Raw genomic sequence first — 17411 nt, forward strand, 5'->3', positions numbered from 1 at the left:
GGTGAAAAAAGCGTTTCATTAAATTGCTCTAATTTAGAATGGCAAAAATATCACTCTGGTGAATAAGATGAAGCTAAGTTCTGAAATTCTGCTACCATGTTTTGAAGCTTAATCAGATGGAGCAGGGTTTACAAATTACGATATGTTTTCGGTCATTCTCTGTTTTCTTATCTGATGTTGACATATGATTGATATATGACAATGTCTTTTTAATACTAATCATCTGTCCAGGAAAGAGCACACTACTAAACCATTTATTTCACACCGACTTTAAAGAGATGGACGCTTTTAGAGGAAGGCAAGTACTGTGCGCAATGATCAATATTAAACTTTGTGTTGTGTTTTCTTTTAGTGACCAGTAATATGATATGATGGGATATGCTTTTATTCCAGGTCTCAAACAACAAAAGGTATTTGGGTGGCAAAATGTCCCACCATTCACCCTTTTACTCTTGTTATGGACATGGAGGGTACAGATGGGAAAGAACGAGGAGAGGTGCTTTTAGTTTTCATCATCAAATTTCTATTTATGGCCATGCTCGAATTTATTGTCTTTACCAATTCTCTGGCCAACACACGAATCCATTGTTGGATGATCACTTTTCATTTCTTTGACTACAGCTCTTACTTGTTGCTTACAGATGACAGACATTTTCCTCTTACTTAATCAAGAACAGAAATGAGAAATGAAAATGACCGATTTAGGGTCCTAGTATCAGGATTGCTTGTCATGGTTGCAATGTACTTAATTGGAATTTGGTTATTTATTTACAGGATACAGCATTCGAGAAGCAGACTACTCTTTTTGCCCTTACTGTGGCAGATGTAGTGCTCATTAACATGTGGGGTTTCTCTTTTTTCTCTTCTTTATTGTCGTTTGGAATTGTAATATTTTCCCAGTAATCTTCTTTAGCAATTTTTGTGTAGATGGTGCCATGACATTGGCCGTGAGAACGCTTCAAATAGGCCTCTCCTAAACACCGTGTTCGAGGTATTTTCTTCCTCCCTACAAATTTCAGAGGCTTGATTTCTTGAACTTTATGCTTGAATTTGTTAACACGTGATGATGCGATTGTTTGTTCCTAGTAAGACAACCCTGATCTTTGTCATCCGTGATAAGACAAAGGTTCCATCTTCTCATTTAGTATTTCTCTGTGATTTGAGATGGAACCAATTTGTATTTGTCTTTCTTATTCATTTTGGTAGTCTGTTGCATCGTTTCCTTCCTTGGTATAAGGCCATTCCACTCTAGGCTGAGTTTTTGGTAGTGTAGTTATGCTTTTTTTGTTTGCAGACGCCACTGGAGAAGTTAGAAAGCCAACTTCGGAACGACATTCAGAAGGTTAACTAATTTGGTGCTTTATTTGTTGTTGCCTTACTTTTAGTGTTGTTGTTTGGTAACCCTGTCTCTCCTTTACTGCAGATATGGGAGTCTGCTCATTAGCCTGAAGCCCACAAGGAAACTCCACTGATTGAATTTTTCAATGTAAGATGTCATGCGTATATGACAGATAAGATTTCATGTTTCTTTGATGTTACTGTGGTGAAAACTATCAATCATGCGTATTGATTGACAATGTGTTACATTTATGACTAAAAATGGCTAGGTTGAGGTTGTTGGGCTTTCAAATTATGAAGAAAAAAAAGACACGTTTAAAGCGGAGGTATGCATATGTGCTATAAGGGCACCATGCAGATTTTCTTTCTTTTCTTTGGGCCTTGGACACCATGTCAAATTGAATATCTCATCTTTTTTGTTCATGGAATACGAATAAGTTATCTTGATACATAAAAAGGACCATACAAGATTTTCCTGAAAAGAAAAACGAAGAAAATAACTAGGCAGGTGTTGCAGGTTTCTCAAATGTTGCTGCATATTTTATTTCCTTAACACTTCGTCGACTACCTTAAAAAATGTTTCTGTTCTCTGTCATTTGCCCCTTGCCATCTCCTCTCTCATCTTTTGTTGCATTCCAGTTTCTGCCTCAAGAAACCAATTGTCCCATTTCTATTTTTAATACTAAAATGCCTAGTATTCAAATTTACGCATCTTGTGCAGCTTTGCCCTTTTTTTTGTCAAATTTATATTACTTATTCTTGTGAATGAAAGGTTGCTGGCATGAGGAAGAAATTCATCCATAATGAACTTGCTGGAGATCGACAGGCAGTAGTTCCTGCTTCAGGATTTTCTTTGAGTTCACAGGAAATTTGGGAAAAAATAATAAAAGACAGAGATCTTGATATTCCTTCCATCAAGGTAAAACTGTGAATGCAGTTTTTTTTTTTTTGGGTCGAAAACTGTGAATACGATGTATGCATGTAAATTTGAACAAGTCATCCATAACTCTTACGTTGCAGGTCATGGTGGCTACAGTATGTTGTGAAGAGATTGCCAAAAAGAAGTATTCTGCTTTTGCAGCAAATGAGGTACCTGTTTTTTATATGTTGCCATATTTTCCATCTTCTTCAATTCAAGTTGGATGGCCTTGAATTGCTTTTGAATTATTGTTGACGCAGAAAAATGGTTCGGCACTTTCCTGCGCAACTTAGTGATTTAGTCTCTTCGGTATCTGATGTCCTCGGTAGGGTGTGCGATCTGTAAGATAGCAAACACACGGTAAATCCTAGGGCACCGGTGTGGTACCGGCCGAAGGCTCTCCGATGCTTTAGTAAGTACAGATTTAGTAAGTTTGAACTATAGATCAATAGGCAGTATGCCGTAAGTTCTGATCGATTACCTCCAAGCTGGGATGATTGTCCTCCTTTATAGGCCTTGGGAGGCGTGCGACTTGTTTAGAATTTTGATGTGGGACTCTGGACATCAATTGTGGGACTGCCACGCGTCGAGGGGCGTGGTTGCCCTAATGTTGCGATCGGCGGTCTTCTACCGAAGGTAGGTGCCGAAGGCACCACATGGCCATGGTTTAGCCACGTGCTCGTCATTCATTGGCTGTTCATTTTGGTATAAACAGGAGTCCCCCAAGTCCCCTTGCGAGTCTTCGGAAGGGGATTTGAAGTTGTCTTCGGAAGGAACTACGGCCCTACCGTTCGGTAACTCGATCTTGGTGAAGGGGCGGACCTTGTCCTTCCGGCATTATCGATTCGAGGTTGGCGTTGGCGGTCGAAGGTCGCGTCGAACCGACGGGTGAAGGGCATCGAGCGCTTTGACTTCGCGCCTCGCGTGCCGTCTGTTCCCCACGGGATGAGCGACACGTGGCGCAAGTGATGATGGTGCGCGCGTGTCGCGCCTTTGGTTTTTTGAGGAATACCGTTGCCACCCACCTTCCTATAAATACGGGTGACCGGAGACGAACTCACTTTGTGTCTAGTGAGAAGTGAGAGCTCATGCGAGGCGATTTCCGGACGAGTGCTTACGGCAACAAGCGATTCCCGGATCTAACGCAGGCGATTTCCGGTACCGCCAACGGTAGGAAGGGCGATTCGTGTCCGAGCGATCTGCAGCTTTGCGTTCATTTCGAAGCTAAACAAAGGTACCGTTCGGTAGCCCTACTTTTCCCTCTTTATATACCTTAAGAGTTTACGTCCTTCCTTGGTTTGAACTAGACTGGCCATAGGGTTCCATTCGGTAGTCTAGTCGCCATAGGTGGTGATGTAGGGATCGGTAGGATAGCATCCGGCATGAGCCTTAGTTTCCCTTTTGCCTGTTTTTGTAGATGTCCGATAGTGAGTCATTCTCCGAGCGCGAGCCCAATGCGTTCGACGAGGAGTCATCGGACGGTCTCTTTGACTCCGACGTTGAAGCGGCGGGGCGATCGAGGAGGGAAGTGATACCGATGTCGAGATACTCGGCGAAGGCCCAGATCCCCATTCATGGCATCGAAAGGGCTTATGACCGCCTCGATCGTTGTCTCATCGATATAGCGGACGGTCGCCACGTGGGCTTGGCGCCTCGGGAGGCGGCGGTAGGCACCACCGAGGCCTCCACTTCGGCCGTGGTGAGCCGGTGCCGAACCATCCAACCGGCCAAAGGTATCCGTAGTCTACCCGGCAATCCTAGGGTGCCGATGGGGTTCGAAGAGCTCGTCTTGGTGTGGATTATCCGGAGCCCGCAGAATCACCGAAAGGGAGATTGCGAATTTGGGCGAGTACTTCATTCCCGATTCGGTAGGTATGAGGATTCCAAATCTACCGAATCCCTGCGATCAAGGACGGCGGTCGTCTTTTTCACGGACGTGCTTACGCAGGGTGAGGCTCCTCTGCGCAGCCCGCCGTTCGAGGATTCAGGCGCAGATAGGCTACGCTCGGCGGTTCAATCTCAACTCGGGTGGCGTTGATGGGGTAGTCACGACCTTCGGCATGGCGGTGAGGAGAACCTTCATACGGCGGTTCTCCCACCTGCATGGCCACGAAGTCGGCGCGCCGATCACGGGCCGGGTCCAGCCAATTGTCCGAAGGCTACCGGCGCGGTCGCCGTCGCCCCGACCTCGCGAAGACGTGGAGGAAAGCGGCGGGTGCTTTTGTCCGGTGGTGGAGTCGCCCCGGGACAACCCGTCCGTTTCACATTCGACCACGTTCCAAATCGCGGTAGGCTATCCTACCGTTCGGTAGGACTTGCAGTATTGCTTTCCTTGTTTTAATGCTGATTCCGTTTGGTTTTTGTGCGAGGCAAGTTGAAGCGACCAGCGCCACAGTGAGATCCGCAGATTGAAAGGGTTAGGTGAAGGTTCCCTGCCGTTGAGAGGTGTGCCAAGTTTCTCTTCACCGCCAATCTTATCAAGGCCCGACTTGTCAACCTGCGAGAGTAAGTATACTTCCCCATTTTGACTCAAAATGTATATCGAATCGACCGACTCCTTTTGCGGACCAAGAGAGGAAGGTGCCGAGGTAAAGAGGATGAACGAGTCCTCGAAGAGCGCCTCATGCTCGGCATGCGAGGAAGAAGAAGAAGGCGGGCGGCACCGGCGCCGGGAGTGTGGACCACGACGATGTGACACTCAACGAGCGCCATCGCCCGGATGCATGCCGAGTCGGCGCGTGCCGGCGCCGGCCGGTCCGTCCCCACCGAGTTCCGCCTACCGAGGGCACCTCCTCTAAAGCTGCAGTAAGAGGCCGTTCACGGTGGACCTTGATGCCGACCCTGCTCCAAAACGCGGTCGACAACCGAGCTCGCTCGGGCCATCTTCTCTGCCGAGGCGATGAGGCGCCTGTTACTCGGCATCGCCGCCCTTCAAGACGGTGCGGTTTGTGAACCATATGATCCTCGATTCACAAATGGAGCTGTCCGAGATCGAGGACCGCCAAGAAGCTACCGGGAGGAAGGCCGCGCCTTCCGTCTCAAGCCTCGGTAAGTGCCTCACTGTTTTTAGCGTTTCCTGCCGTTCATTTCTCCTTCCATCTAACGCTTTCGTGTGCGAGCATCGATGGATATGTGGCTCTGCGTTAAGCGAGCCATTAATGCCCGAGAAGGTGAAGAAGGCATCTGAAGACGGCAGAGCGAAGGTTGCCGGTCGCAAGGCCATCCAGGCCCGAGCAAACTTGGCCAAGGACATGCGCCGAACGGCGGTAAAGGTTTATCGAGCCAAGCTTGGCGAGATGTCGCAGCTTTGGAGTCGGCTGCGGCGGCGAAGGAGGCTCTGGAGTAAAGGAGGCGGTTCGGTGGCTTTCGAGGAGTCCGAGCGGACCGGGCTTCCGAGATCGAGGCTACCGTTCAGAGGCGGGGCTACCGTCGGTCTACCGAGTTTTCTACCTTCTTTGGACAAGGAGGTAAGCTCGGAAATGGCGGACCTTCTCTACCGTTTCAAGTGGTACAACCCGGGAAGAAGCTCAACCTCAACTTCATTGCCGATCCCCCTCCTTCCTGAAGGCATAACCAAGAAATGGTCGAGGAGTACGAGGGGGAGGACATGACAGAGGAGGTCGGTGATCCCAAAGTCTCTTGCCGATAGTCTTGCCCGGTGCCGGATGAAATTGCCGTCGATGGAGAGCTGTCAAAAGCTGCTTTTGTTTCCAACTTTTTACTTTCTAAACTTAATGCCGAGGGCATTTTTTATGTATTTAATTTAATTTGGATGCCGTAGGCATTTTTGTAATTTCGTTGCAACTCTAATGCCGTTGGCATCTTTTAATTTAAAGTTATGTTTTCATTTTAAGTTAATTGCATCTTTCTTATGAATCGGTAACGTACTTAGGAAATTTTTCATTTTTCTGTTTAATGCCGAAGGCTCTTAAACAAAGGTCATTGGCCGTTGGCCAGTAACGTTTCCTTTCAAGCAAAAGTTCCAAGTGTTAGGGATTTGAAAACATTAGGCGTGCTTGCCGATGGCAAAGCAACGGCACGTAATTACCGAAAGCCAATAAAGGTCAATAAAGTCTACGTTGTCCCTTAATCGGTAGGATAATGGCGATGCCAAAGTGTGTAGTTTACTGCGACCGGTGGTCCCTATCGTATCCTTTTTTGAACAAAAATGGAGAGATTGAAAGGTACAACAAAGGTTCTGAATACATGAGCCAAGACCCTTTCATTGATATCTGCCGAAGGCAAAAGTACAATTTTGAGTGCGCTTTACAATTTAGAACCTGTTGGCTAGGAAACGCTATCATGCCGAAGGCTGTGCTTGTAGAGATGCCGAAGGCTCTTGGGACCCTCCGTGATCTGCCGTAGGCGGATGACTTCATTTGAAATAATACTTCAAATGCTCTACATTCCAAGGATGACCGAGGGTCTTTCCGTTGGAGTCTCTAAGTCGATAAGTCCCCGATCGCTGGATACCGATGATTTCGTAGGGTCCCTCCCGGGAAGGTCCGAGGGTTCCTTCCGTAGGATTCTTGGTTGCCGAGAGACTTTCCGCATGACCTAATCTGATTCGGAAAGAGCGGGATCTGACCACAGAGTCATAGTGAGAGACGCGTTGCTTATAAGCCGTTCGAAGGTTGGCTTGTGCTCAGCGTTCTTGAGTAGGTCGAGGCTCAAAGCAAGCGCTTCTCATTCGCCTTTGGTGCGAAGGTTTCCGTTCGGTAGGAAGGCTCTCCAATTTCCACTTGGGACTCATCGCCTCAACCGAAAGCCATAGAGAATGGTGTTTCCCGATTGCCGTTCGGTAGGATGTCCGGATGGCCCATAGCGCCTCTGGAAGCTTTTCCGCCAGCTCCATGGCTTTGTCGCCGTTTCATGACTTCTTGAGAATTTTGTTCATGGCTTCGACCGTCCGTTCGATTGGGGTGTCTTTGGCGAAGCAAAGCGAGTTGATTTTGAGTCGGTGCAGAATTCCTAAAGACTTCGAATCAAAGCGCATGCCGTTATCCGTGCGATGGCGTAGGGATGCGAATCGGCGAAGCAAATGTTCGTCGACGAAATCTTCGACCACGGCTGCCGTTATTGTCGCTAGGGCCTTGGCTTCTACCCATTTGGTGAAGTAGTCACGGCAGCGACAGCGTATTTGACGACCCTTGCCCTGCGGCATCGGACCACCAGGTCCGCCCCATCAGCGAACGCCACGGGCTCACGATCGGCGGCGGCTCGGCAGAATATGAGGACACTACCGAACCGGCATTTGTCACACCTTCCGACTAATGTGTTCGCATCTGGTGAAGAGTCGGCCGAAATAACCCATCGGAAGACCTTGTGTGCGGCGTCGGGATCCAAAGTGGTCACCGCAGATTCCACCGTGGACCTCCGAAGGGACGTAGTCCCCCGCTCCTCGGTCGGGCATTTTAGATACGATGTCGTGTAGCCTCGCTTTGCAGAACATCGCCGATGATCGTGTATCTTGCCGATCGGTAAGCGGAGTTTCCGAGCTTGTGTTTATCGGTAGGAAGGGTTCGATTGTCGAAGACATAGATTGGAGACATCCATGTGTCTTCGACGGTACATACCTCGTGGCGGTTGTACTCGGTGGGATAATATCTCCACCGGTACCTTCTTTCCGATTCTGTCATTTATTAAACCGGCCAATCGTGAGAGCGCGTCGGCGTGGCGTTTCGACACGGGATCCGCCGTATCTCGTAGGCCCGGAATTTCTGTAGTAGTTGGTGAGCTGCCGAGAGGTAGGTGGCATGGATCGTCCTTTGTTGCGAAGTCCGCGTTATCCGATTTACTATGGTGAGCCGAGTCACGTGAATGCCGATCGCCTCGCGCTCATGCTCTTGGCTAGCGAAGGCGGCCGGGAGGGCCTCATATTCTGCCTCGTTATTGGAGGTCCGGAAGTTGAATCGGAGGCATACTCAATTTTGCTACCGTCCGAGTGGTTAATACCAACGGCGCCCACCTTTTGGTTTGCCGAGCCATCCACATGCGGGACCTGCACAGAACGGAAGTGTCAAACGTTCGGTATGAATTTTATCGGAGTAAGAGGAATGGCGCTCGGCGATGATGGCTCCAATAGCGTCGAGGTGTGAGCTCGGAGATGAAGTCGACAAGCGGCTTGGCCTTTCTCGCAGCCTCGGTTTGAATCAGTATGTCAAATTCTCCCAACTCGATTGCCCATTTGACCAATCGGCCATATGTTTCCGGCTTTGGAGTACCGCCAAGAGGCTGGTTCGTGAATCGTAATTTCGTGGGCACGGAAGTACGGGCGGAGTCTTGGCCGAGACGACCGGGGCGGTGCTAAAGCTGCTCGGGTGGGTCACAAGCTCTGCGCTCTGGGCGCCTTGCTGACATAAAGATCGGTAGCTCCGCCTTCTCGGCTTCCGTATCAACACCGAGCTAACGGCGATCTTTGGATACCGAAAGGTGCAGGAGTAGTACCGCCCGGGATCGGTTTTGATAATGGTGGTGGCCCATGTAGCTCTTCAAGTTTTGAAACGCCTGGTCGCATTCGAGTCAAGTTATATGATGTTTGCCCCTTTCAAAGCTTTGAAGAACGGCACGCATTTATCGGTAGCCTTGGAGATGAAGCGTGTCGAGCGACACGTCCGGTAAGGCTCAATGTCCTTTGCGTCTTGGCGTCTCCATGTCGATTATGGCTTTGATTTTCTCGGGATTGGCCTCGATACCTCTTTGGTGATCATGAACCAAGAAATTTACCGGAAGATACAGAAGGCGCACTTTGCGGGTTTATCCTCATTCGGTAATCCTTTAGAATACCGAACATGAGGCGGGTTTTCAGTGATCCTCGCTGCGTTCGGCTTTTCACCAACATATCATCAACATACACCTCCATGATGCCGTCGATGTATTTGGCAAAAATCCGGTTGACGAGCCGTTGGTGTTGCCCCGCGTTCTTGGGCGAAGGGCATGACATTGTAGCGATGACCGCGGTCCGTGATGAATGCCGTATGTTCTCTATCGGCGGGGTTCATGAAAATCTGGTTGTATCCTAAATACGGGTCCATGGCCCGGCGGCTCGTGCGGCGGTGGCATCGACGGTGGTAGATCCTCGGTGAAATCGCCGGGCACGCCTTATTGGTCGGTATAGTCGGCACATTCGCCATCCTCCCACGCCTTCCGGACCATGACCGAGTTGGCAAGCCAAGCAGGTAGCTTCTAATAAAGCCGATGGCTTTGAGCTTATTAACCGGACACATCGCCTCGTACCGTTCGCAGCGTCGATCGGCGCTTTACTGATCGGTTTGTGGCGGGAGATGCCTTGAGCTTGTGGTCGACATCGGGTGATATGCCGGGCATATCATCATAAGACAGCGAAGACTTCCGCTTGCCGTAAGAAGTCGATGAGCGTGTTCGGAGGTCGGGATCAGTTGGTGCCGATCTTTACCCACCGATCGGGAACCCCTGCGTTCGGGACTACGGTCTCGAGCTCCTTGGCGGCTGCGCCATCGGTCGGGTTTTCCTCCCAGGGTCGTCAATAGGTTCACTACCGCTCGGTAGTCCCCGCAAGGTCATGGCTTCCATGGGCGGTTTGCTAGCTACCGTCTTAAGGGCCGTGGCATAGCATGTCCGTCTTGAGTCACCCCGAATGGCTCCGGCGTTGCGTGTTGGGAACTTCATCAGCAACATGTGGGGCGACAAGTGGACTTTGACCCTTGTGAGTGTCGTTCGTCCTATGATGACGTTGTATGCCGTTGGGCAATCGACAATGAGGAATTGGTCGTAGGTCATTGTTTTCTGGGGTGACGCCAAGGCGTGGGCGGTGATGCTACCGGTTGGACGGATCTCGAGGCGAGTAGAGTGTAATTTGCCAATTGACCATCTGTCGGCAATTCCCAGTCCCTTGAATGCATCGGCAAAATTACGTTCACGGAGCTTCCGGTATCTCGGCACGAATGATCATTGGGTCATCGTGGGGTAGATGATCCTCCTCCTCTTCTTCACAAAATGTGATGGGCTCCATCCCACCTTCGCAACTTTCGGCTCCGATCGTCGTCTATGCCGAAGACACGAGAGCGATGGGCGGCAAGCACATCTTGCTTTATCGAGCGGTTTGAGGGTCCCGCCGAGTGGGACCGCCGCGATCATGTGGATCATGTTGATCTGCCGATTCGCATTGGCGGCTGGGGCTGCGGTGGCTGGCGAATCGATCAACTTTCCTTCCCGAATCAAGCGCTCGACAATTTTCTCGGTGATGCGGTCTTGGTATTGTGGCATTCTGCTGGTGGTATCGGCGAAATTTTCCGATATCCGATTATCCTGCCGACCGGGCTTTGGTTGGTTGGCCGGGATCTGGTCGTGTTCGTTCATTAGAGCGGTCTCATAGGTTGTGTTGAGGTGAAGACTTCGAGCACGATCGTGATTGGTAGGGAGCTCGGTGGTCTTTACGACCGTACTTCCCGTGACCTTTCTTTGAGTTTCCACGACTCCACGGTCGTTCTTCCGTTTGTGTCCCGCCAACGAGTCGCCGGTTCGGTCGGATAACTTTTGGTGGCCGACTCCTCCTTCCGAGCCGAAGGCGGGTTTGGAATTGAAGTATTCGGCCCGCATGGACCGCCGCCTGCTTCATTAACTCGTCGTCGGCGCCGATTGCTCATGCACAAGGTATCGAAGTGAGAGGACCGTAAGCCACTCTTGTAGGCGCCGTAGGCTGCTCTATCGTCCGTTCGGACACCTTGAGTACTCGTGACTGAAGCGCGCTGCGTATTCGCATAAGGGTTCGTCTTCCCTTTGCCGAATCGTGTACAGATCATCGGCAGAGTACAAACGGTCCGTCTGGATCATGAAGTGGTTGAGGAAAATTTGCTTCACTCATCAAAGGAGTCCACCGTCCCTGGTTCGAGGCGGTAGAACCGATTCAGTCAGGCCGGTAAGGGAAGCGGAAATAGCAGACATTGCCCTCGTCGTTGAGGCCCTTACACCCATTGCCGATTGGAAGGAGTGAAGGTGCGTCAAGGGTCTTCCACACCGGTATAGAAAGGTATGCGCAACGGCTGCACCTCCTGTCCGATCTGGACTTCTTGATGCAATCGGTAAATGGTCCCGGCCGAAGTTTTCCCAATCGGACTGGGGTGAGTTCGGTCATCCTCCATCTTGGATTCTTTGAAAGAGTAGGCGGATGGCGGGGTCTCAGTGAGAACGCCCGAAGTCTTGGAGCTCTCCTCGGACTTGGCGTTCGCGCTTTTGAGTACTCGGGAGCTTCGAGCGTAGCTTGATTCGTTGCCCTGGGACGTACTCATCATCGGACTCGGTGCGAATCCAAACCCTGAACCCTCCGAATGGCGACTTGTCCCCGGGACCCTCATCCGGAGTCCCTCAGCGGCGTTTACTCGGATTGAGGACCTATGCCGTTCGGCATCCTTTTATCATTTATCCGATGGCGACAATCGGTATACACCTTCTTGCATCGTGAGGTTGGTCACGGGTGGAGGGACCACCACCGCTGTTGGCGCGGCGTTGCCTTTGCCCCCTCGCTTACGCCGGAAGTCTGCGACTCAGGAAGATTCGGTGATGTCCGAGCGTTACGTGTTTCTGCCGTTAAGCAACCGTTGGGTTTCGTCTACTTTGGGACGAAAGGAGATTGTTACGTTCTTGGAGTTTAGCCATCTCCTCCGAATGGAGTCATTTGAGCCAGAGCTCCGCTCGCCGTGGTACGAAGTGTCGGAGGATTACCGAAAGGGGTGCTAGGAGTGCGATCGGGGCTTGCTCCACTTGGCATACCGTCGATAATCCGTCCTCTGAAAGGAACTGTGGTCCTGAAGTGGTTCCCATTTGTTTTGTTTTAGGAATTGTAGGAATTGTAGGTTGATTTTATAGTTTTCCCACAAACGGCGCCAAACTATTGACGCAGAAAAATAGTTCGGCACTTTCCGCGCAACTTAGTGATTTAGTCTCTTCGGTATCGATGTCCTCGGTAGGGTGTGCGATCTGTAAGATAGCAAACACACGGTAAATCCTAGGGCACCGATGTGGTACCGGCCAAAGCTCTCCGATGCTTTAGTAAGTACTGGATTTAGTAAGTTTGAACTACAGATCAATAGGCGTATGCCGTAAGTTCGATCGATTACCTCCAAGCTGGGATGATTGTCCTCCTTTATAGGCCTTGGGAGGCGTGCGACTTGTTTAGAATTTCGATGTGGGACTCTGGACATCAATTGTGGGACTGCCACGCGTCGGGGCGTGGTTGCCCTAATGTTGCGATCGGCGGTCTTCTACGAAGGTAGGTGCCAAGGCGGTGCCGAAGGCACCACATGGCCATGGTTTAGCCACGTGCTCGTCATTCATTGGCTGTTCATTTTGGTATAAACAATTATCACAGGAGTTGAAAGTGATCTCAGTTCATCCTGGCTTTGGAAAGAAGCTGAGTTCAATGATTTATACTTGTATATCGGGGTATGTATCTTTCACTCATATTTCTCAGCTTGTTGTAGGCTACAGGATAAGATTACATTTCTAACCTTTTGCCTTATGTGGTTGAATTGTTCTTTATATTTAGTTTAATTTGTTTTACAATTCTAGGTATGATGAAGAGGCTACATATTATGATGAAGGTGTCAAATCTGAGAAGCGCAAGCAGCTTGAAGAAAAATTGCTGCTCGTAATGAATCTCGACATCATTCTTGTCAAACCATATATTACACATTGTTCTCTTTCCCCCCCTCTTTCCTCGTGCTATAGATGGCTGAAATATAGCAATGCAACCGAGACTTAACGGTTTTGGACTTACAGATTTTGCCTCAAGGACCAAATTGTGTTTGTTATTCCTTTGAGTGTGGTTGATACAATATCTGTCATGCATGTCGATCAGGGATGTACACATTTTACAGTAGTTGAGCCGGTTTGACATAAATTATCCTCTCTCTTTTTCAAAAGAATAAGCTTCCAATTTTAATTATCAATTCGATTTATGTATCTTTCTTTAATTATTGATTGGTTTCACTGTCTTATTAGCTTGTTCAACCTGCATTCCAAGATCTGCTGGAACTTAAAAGATCTGATACTCTGGATAAGTTCAAGGAAGCATTTGATAAGGCCTTGGACGGGGCCAAGGGATTTCCTGTGACTGCTCGTAATTTCACCAAGTCTTTTATGGATCAATTTGACGAAGGCTGTGCAGGTATGTTTTGAGAATGGCATTCCTTTAGCCAAAATTGGAAACTCAAGGATAAAATGCAAAAACTGAAATATATAATAAAAGAAACCCTTCAAAACCATGAAGCCAAGATAGATAAGTCACAAGACAAATTGAAATTTATCCTTGTACACTCAAACACATCTTACGTACAAGCTGACTTCCTGCCAATTGGTCAATTATGGATCAAGAGATAATAGTGTAATACTTAATAAGTTATAAAACCAAATCTACTGACCTTGTTCAGCCATTGAAAGATTCCTCATCTTTGGAATAGAAGAAAAATTCCTGCTAGTCTGTATGCTCCATCTCCCGTGTTGTGCTACTACAGGCAATTGCATGATGAATTACTCGCATCTTTGGACAGAAAGTTATTCATCATGTATTTTCTTGTAGCACAAGTTTGATCTTGAATCTTTGAGTGCATAGATCTTGCAATGTATTGAGTTGGTTTGGCTCACTTAATAATACACTGCAAGATGTTTGCAACACACGACAAAATAATAGCTTCATACTCTTGCCATGCCAAAATTTTCCTGCAAACATTATCAAGCTTTCAGTTTTACAAGCTTGAAACTATTGCTGCACCGAAAACCTGGTTAGGTAGGAGACAATATAACTTAAGCTCTGATACCACATGTAATACTTAATGAGTTATGAAACCAAACACACTAACCTTGTTCAGCCATAGAGTCGAATAGAGTGCACGAGAGAAATAGAGAGATCTTCACCTAGAAGCAGATGCCTTATGCTCTAATTCTAGATGGGGCGAATATGTGTATAAGCTTGTATAAGCTAGAATATCACCTCAGTGAGTTTAAGACATTAAACAATCTTAGAAACAGGCCTTTTGAATTGGCGTCATTAATATGTGTTTTACCTACTTGCTCTGTAAATTACAATGAGATTAACACATTATTTATACAGATGCTGTCATCAAACAAGCAAACTGGGACACATTTAAAGTAAGGGATAAACTTAGATGTGATATAGAAGCCCATGTTGCTGACAAGATAAAGGACCATTATGAGGTATAATAGCATATTTTTGTACATTCTCTCTTCTGAAATAGTTGGGGTTACTGGTTTTCATCAACCCGAGCCAGAAATCGGCTCTAAAAGAAAGTAAAAGTTGAGCTACTACCGTGATAAGTTAATTTTGTTAAGGACATTGATTGCTTACGTTGTAACAGATTCCACGTAGTGTCTATTGTTGGCAAGTTGTCATAGGAACTTGGTTGATGATGATGTAAGTATAAAATGCAGGCAAGCTTGAGGGAGCTGTTATCAGGACCGGTGGAAGCCCTTTTGATGCAAGCTGATGATAAGACCTGGCCCACAATAAGAAAACTTCTTCAAAAGGCTAAATCAGCTTTCGCTGCTGCAATTTCTGGTTTTGACATGGATGAACAAACCAAAGCCAAAATAGATGCAAGTCTAGAGAAATATGCAAGACGTGTGGTTGAAGATAAAGCAAAGGAAGAGGCTGGAAGGGTCCTCAAGCGCATGGAGGAGAGGTAGGGAATTCTCTCCCTCACAATGGTTTGAACGTTATTTAAGATTTTATTGTATGCAATTGATATTTAAATTGCCTTTTACAGGTTTATAACAAAATTTAGCTACGATTCTAATTCAATCCCACGTGTTTGGAATCGGCGGGAAAATATTGGAGAGATTGCCAGAACTGCTCATTCTTCAGTATGGCTCAATTTTTATTAATTATGAGTAGTCATATATATTGACAGTTCTTGAAAGTTTGAATTTGAACTGAAGCTTTGTTAACTATATATATTCATATTCTGTAATTTTTTCAGTCCCTAGAAGTGCTTTCTGTTATGGCTGTGATCCGTTTGGATGGTGATAATGATGGTGATAAAGTTCGGCCTACTTTAGACAGTGCCTTGCTGGGTAAAGATATGAGTACCACAACATACGACCTTACTGGCTTTAAATGCTTGGGAAGAGGTGACCCTTCTTTTGTGCCTTTTTTTTTGCTTAATTTAAAGATAGATCTCTCAACAACACAAAAAACATAGATACATATTTATTTATTAATATATTCAATTTTATCCAATTTTATTATTATTATTTTTTATACAAATGATATTATACTTTAATCTAAATTACAGGGAGACGGTTTCGAACTTGGGTGCAGAGTGAAGAACACATCTGCTCTAACCAACTTAGTTAAGCCCATATCTGTATATCCAGTCTTAATTTATTAATATTCAAAGATATTGTATACTTGATTAAGTAGAAAAATATTCACAAATAAGATTGAGAGGGCTGGAGCAGGCCGGGCCGTATTGGGCTTGAGTTTAAGCACTTGACCTAATCCTTACCCCACGCAAGGCCAGCTCTCCCATGGCTCTCTCTCTCTCTCCCTCGCGTAAGACCATATATAAGGTTTTCTGACTTTCCCCTTCCTATCCAGTTTCCATCATCAAAAACATTGATCATACCTCTTAAATGCAAAGAGTTGTGGAAGGAATTCAAGGAAAACACCAAGGACATTGTTTTGAAGGCCATTGCTGAACAGGTATGATATCTCACCTATTAATAAATGGAAACTATATGTGAACTATAAATAGTTTCGTTTCTCTCTCATGGAACTATGTTTTATTTGATCGCCTGCTGTTATGGAACTATGGTTAAAGTCTGTTTCAGGTTTTCTTTAGGTTTAGATAAACTTACTCATGAATGATGCGTTTCATCAGCTTAAAAATCTCTCTGAATTTAACTTACTCACACTCATACCTAGTCCATAAATTCAACATGCTGTTTTACTTTCAGGAGGCCAACGCGCGTTTTCAACTACCTCCTTGGGCAATTGGCTGTTTGATTTTCGTGGGATACAATGCCATTACGAGACTAATGAGGTAACACACTAGTTCCCCTACACTACACACGTGGATAGATGATGTTCTTTCTACCATATATTTATATATAGAATTTTATATATACAGTACTAGTACCTCTACCATGTTCAAATGTATTCCTCCATGGATGCAGAAATCCTTTGTGTCTGGGTATGGGTGTCATCCTTGTTGCTTTTTACTCGTCAAGCCCATATGGTGCAGATTTGCCACAAGGGTTATGTGAGTGTCACATTTTGTTTTAATGATTGTCTTTCACTCTCCCTTCTCCTTCCCACCTACCATACGTATAGACACTGGCGCTACTTGTATAGCATGCTTTTCGCCTCCACTGCTAGTGATTTTAACACTCCTTGTTTCACCTCCTGCACTGTGTTAAAAAAAAAGATTTAGGTTTGAGTGCAACTGGCTAAAACATGAGTACCAGAATTACTAGTTTTGTGGCGATTCTGGAATAGGTCGAGTTACGTTCTGAGACCTTAACTTGCTCATTCATAATAATAGATTTGTTATGATTTCAGGTGAGAGAAAAGAGTGAGAACACAACTATATAGTGGGCTTGGCGGTATGCTCTTGGAGAAATGGTCGCAGGACCCCGATCGACTTTATTTCAATCAACAAAAAAAACTAAGAACCAACAAATTGTTGTCATGTTTTATTATTAATTATGAATTTTATTTTGTACTGTAATTTTGAATTTTATTTTGGGCTTTTTATCGCAAATGGTTCTTAAGTTTAGCGAAATTATCACCTTTTGTTGTTAATAGTTTTTTGTGACATTAATAGTTCTTAACGTTACCTAGTCTATATCAAAATAATCTTACCGTTTGAAACTCATTAAATTCTGACATAGATGGTAAGTGGGTTCCACATCTCCAATGACATCGTGACACGCGAATAAGGACTAGGTAGCGTTAAGGACTATCGCTCGTTTGGTACGAAGGACTATCTTGGCATAGACTATAATTAGGGACTGTCTTGGATTGGCTTAAGTTGGTCTAAACTGAATAACAATTGTCTTTCATTTGGTGTATGTTTGGACGAGGACTATATATATATTTTTTAATTTTTAAAAACATATTAAAGTAAATTTAATATTATTTTTTTGACTTTTCTTCTCT

The 17411-nt window shown here is 46.4% G+C and overlaps 1 protein-coding gene across 2 annotated transcripts; it reads left to right on the top strand.

The window, feature by feature from the left end:
• Positions 1–1015: 1015 nt before the first annotated feature.
• On the top strand, positions 1016–17019 carry LOC148917941 (protein ROOT HAIR DEFECTIVE 3-like). 2 transcript variants are annotated; one of them, XM_089050786.1, is made up of 18 exons: positions 1016–1126; positions 1295–1342; positions 1424–1486; positions 1608–1664; positions 2111–2257; positions 2359–2427; positions 12603–12676; positions 12803–12881; positions 13235–13400; positions 14343–14446; positions 14681–14931; positions 15016–15112; positions 15229–15379; positions 15544–15600; positions 15849–15953; positions 16208–16293; positions 16427–16512; positions 16812–17019. In XM_089050786.1, exons 5-15 carry the CDS (start codon positions 2120–2122, stop codon positions 15881–15883), a joined length of 1221 nt encoding a protein of 406 aa, XP_088906912.1. In that variant the 5' UTR covers positions 1016–1126; positions 1295–1342; positions 1424–1486; positions 1608–1664; positions 2111–2119; the 3' UTR covers positions 15884–15953; positions 16208–16293; positions 16427–16512; positions 16812–17019. The 2 variants fall into 2 exon arrangements, with proteins under 2 accessions (XP_088906912.1, XP_088906913.1); XM_089050787.1 differs by lacking the exon at positions 15544–15600.
• Positions 17020–17411: the final 392 nt, after the last annotated feature.

The sequence above is a fragment of the Prunus mume genome, linkage group LG4 (assembly GCF_029339155.1).
Source record: "Prunus mume cultivar Tortuosa linkage group LG4, ASM2933915v1, whole genome shotgun sequence".
NCBI lineage: Eukaryota > Viridiplantae > Streptophyta > Magnoliopsida > Rosales > Rosaceae > Prunus > Prunus mume.

Excerpts from the sequence above, each read along its gene's own strand:
- LOC148917941 (XM_089050786.1), top strand. The coding sequence starts at position 2,120 with ATGAGGAAGAAATTCATCCATAATGAACTTGCTGGAGATCGACAGGCA. Across the intron at positions 2,258-2,358 it reads TTGATATTCCTTCCATCAAG|GTCATGGTGGCTACAGTATG; the intron begins GTAAAACTGTGA and ends CTTACGTTGCAG. Across the intron at positions 14,447-14,680 it reads AGATAAAGGACCATTATGAG|GCAAGCTTGAGGGAGCTGTT; the intron begins GTATAATAGCAT and ends TATAAAATGCAG.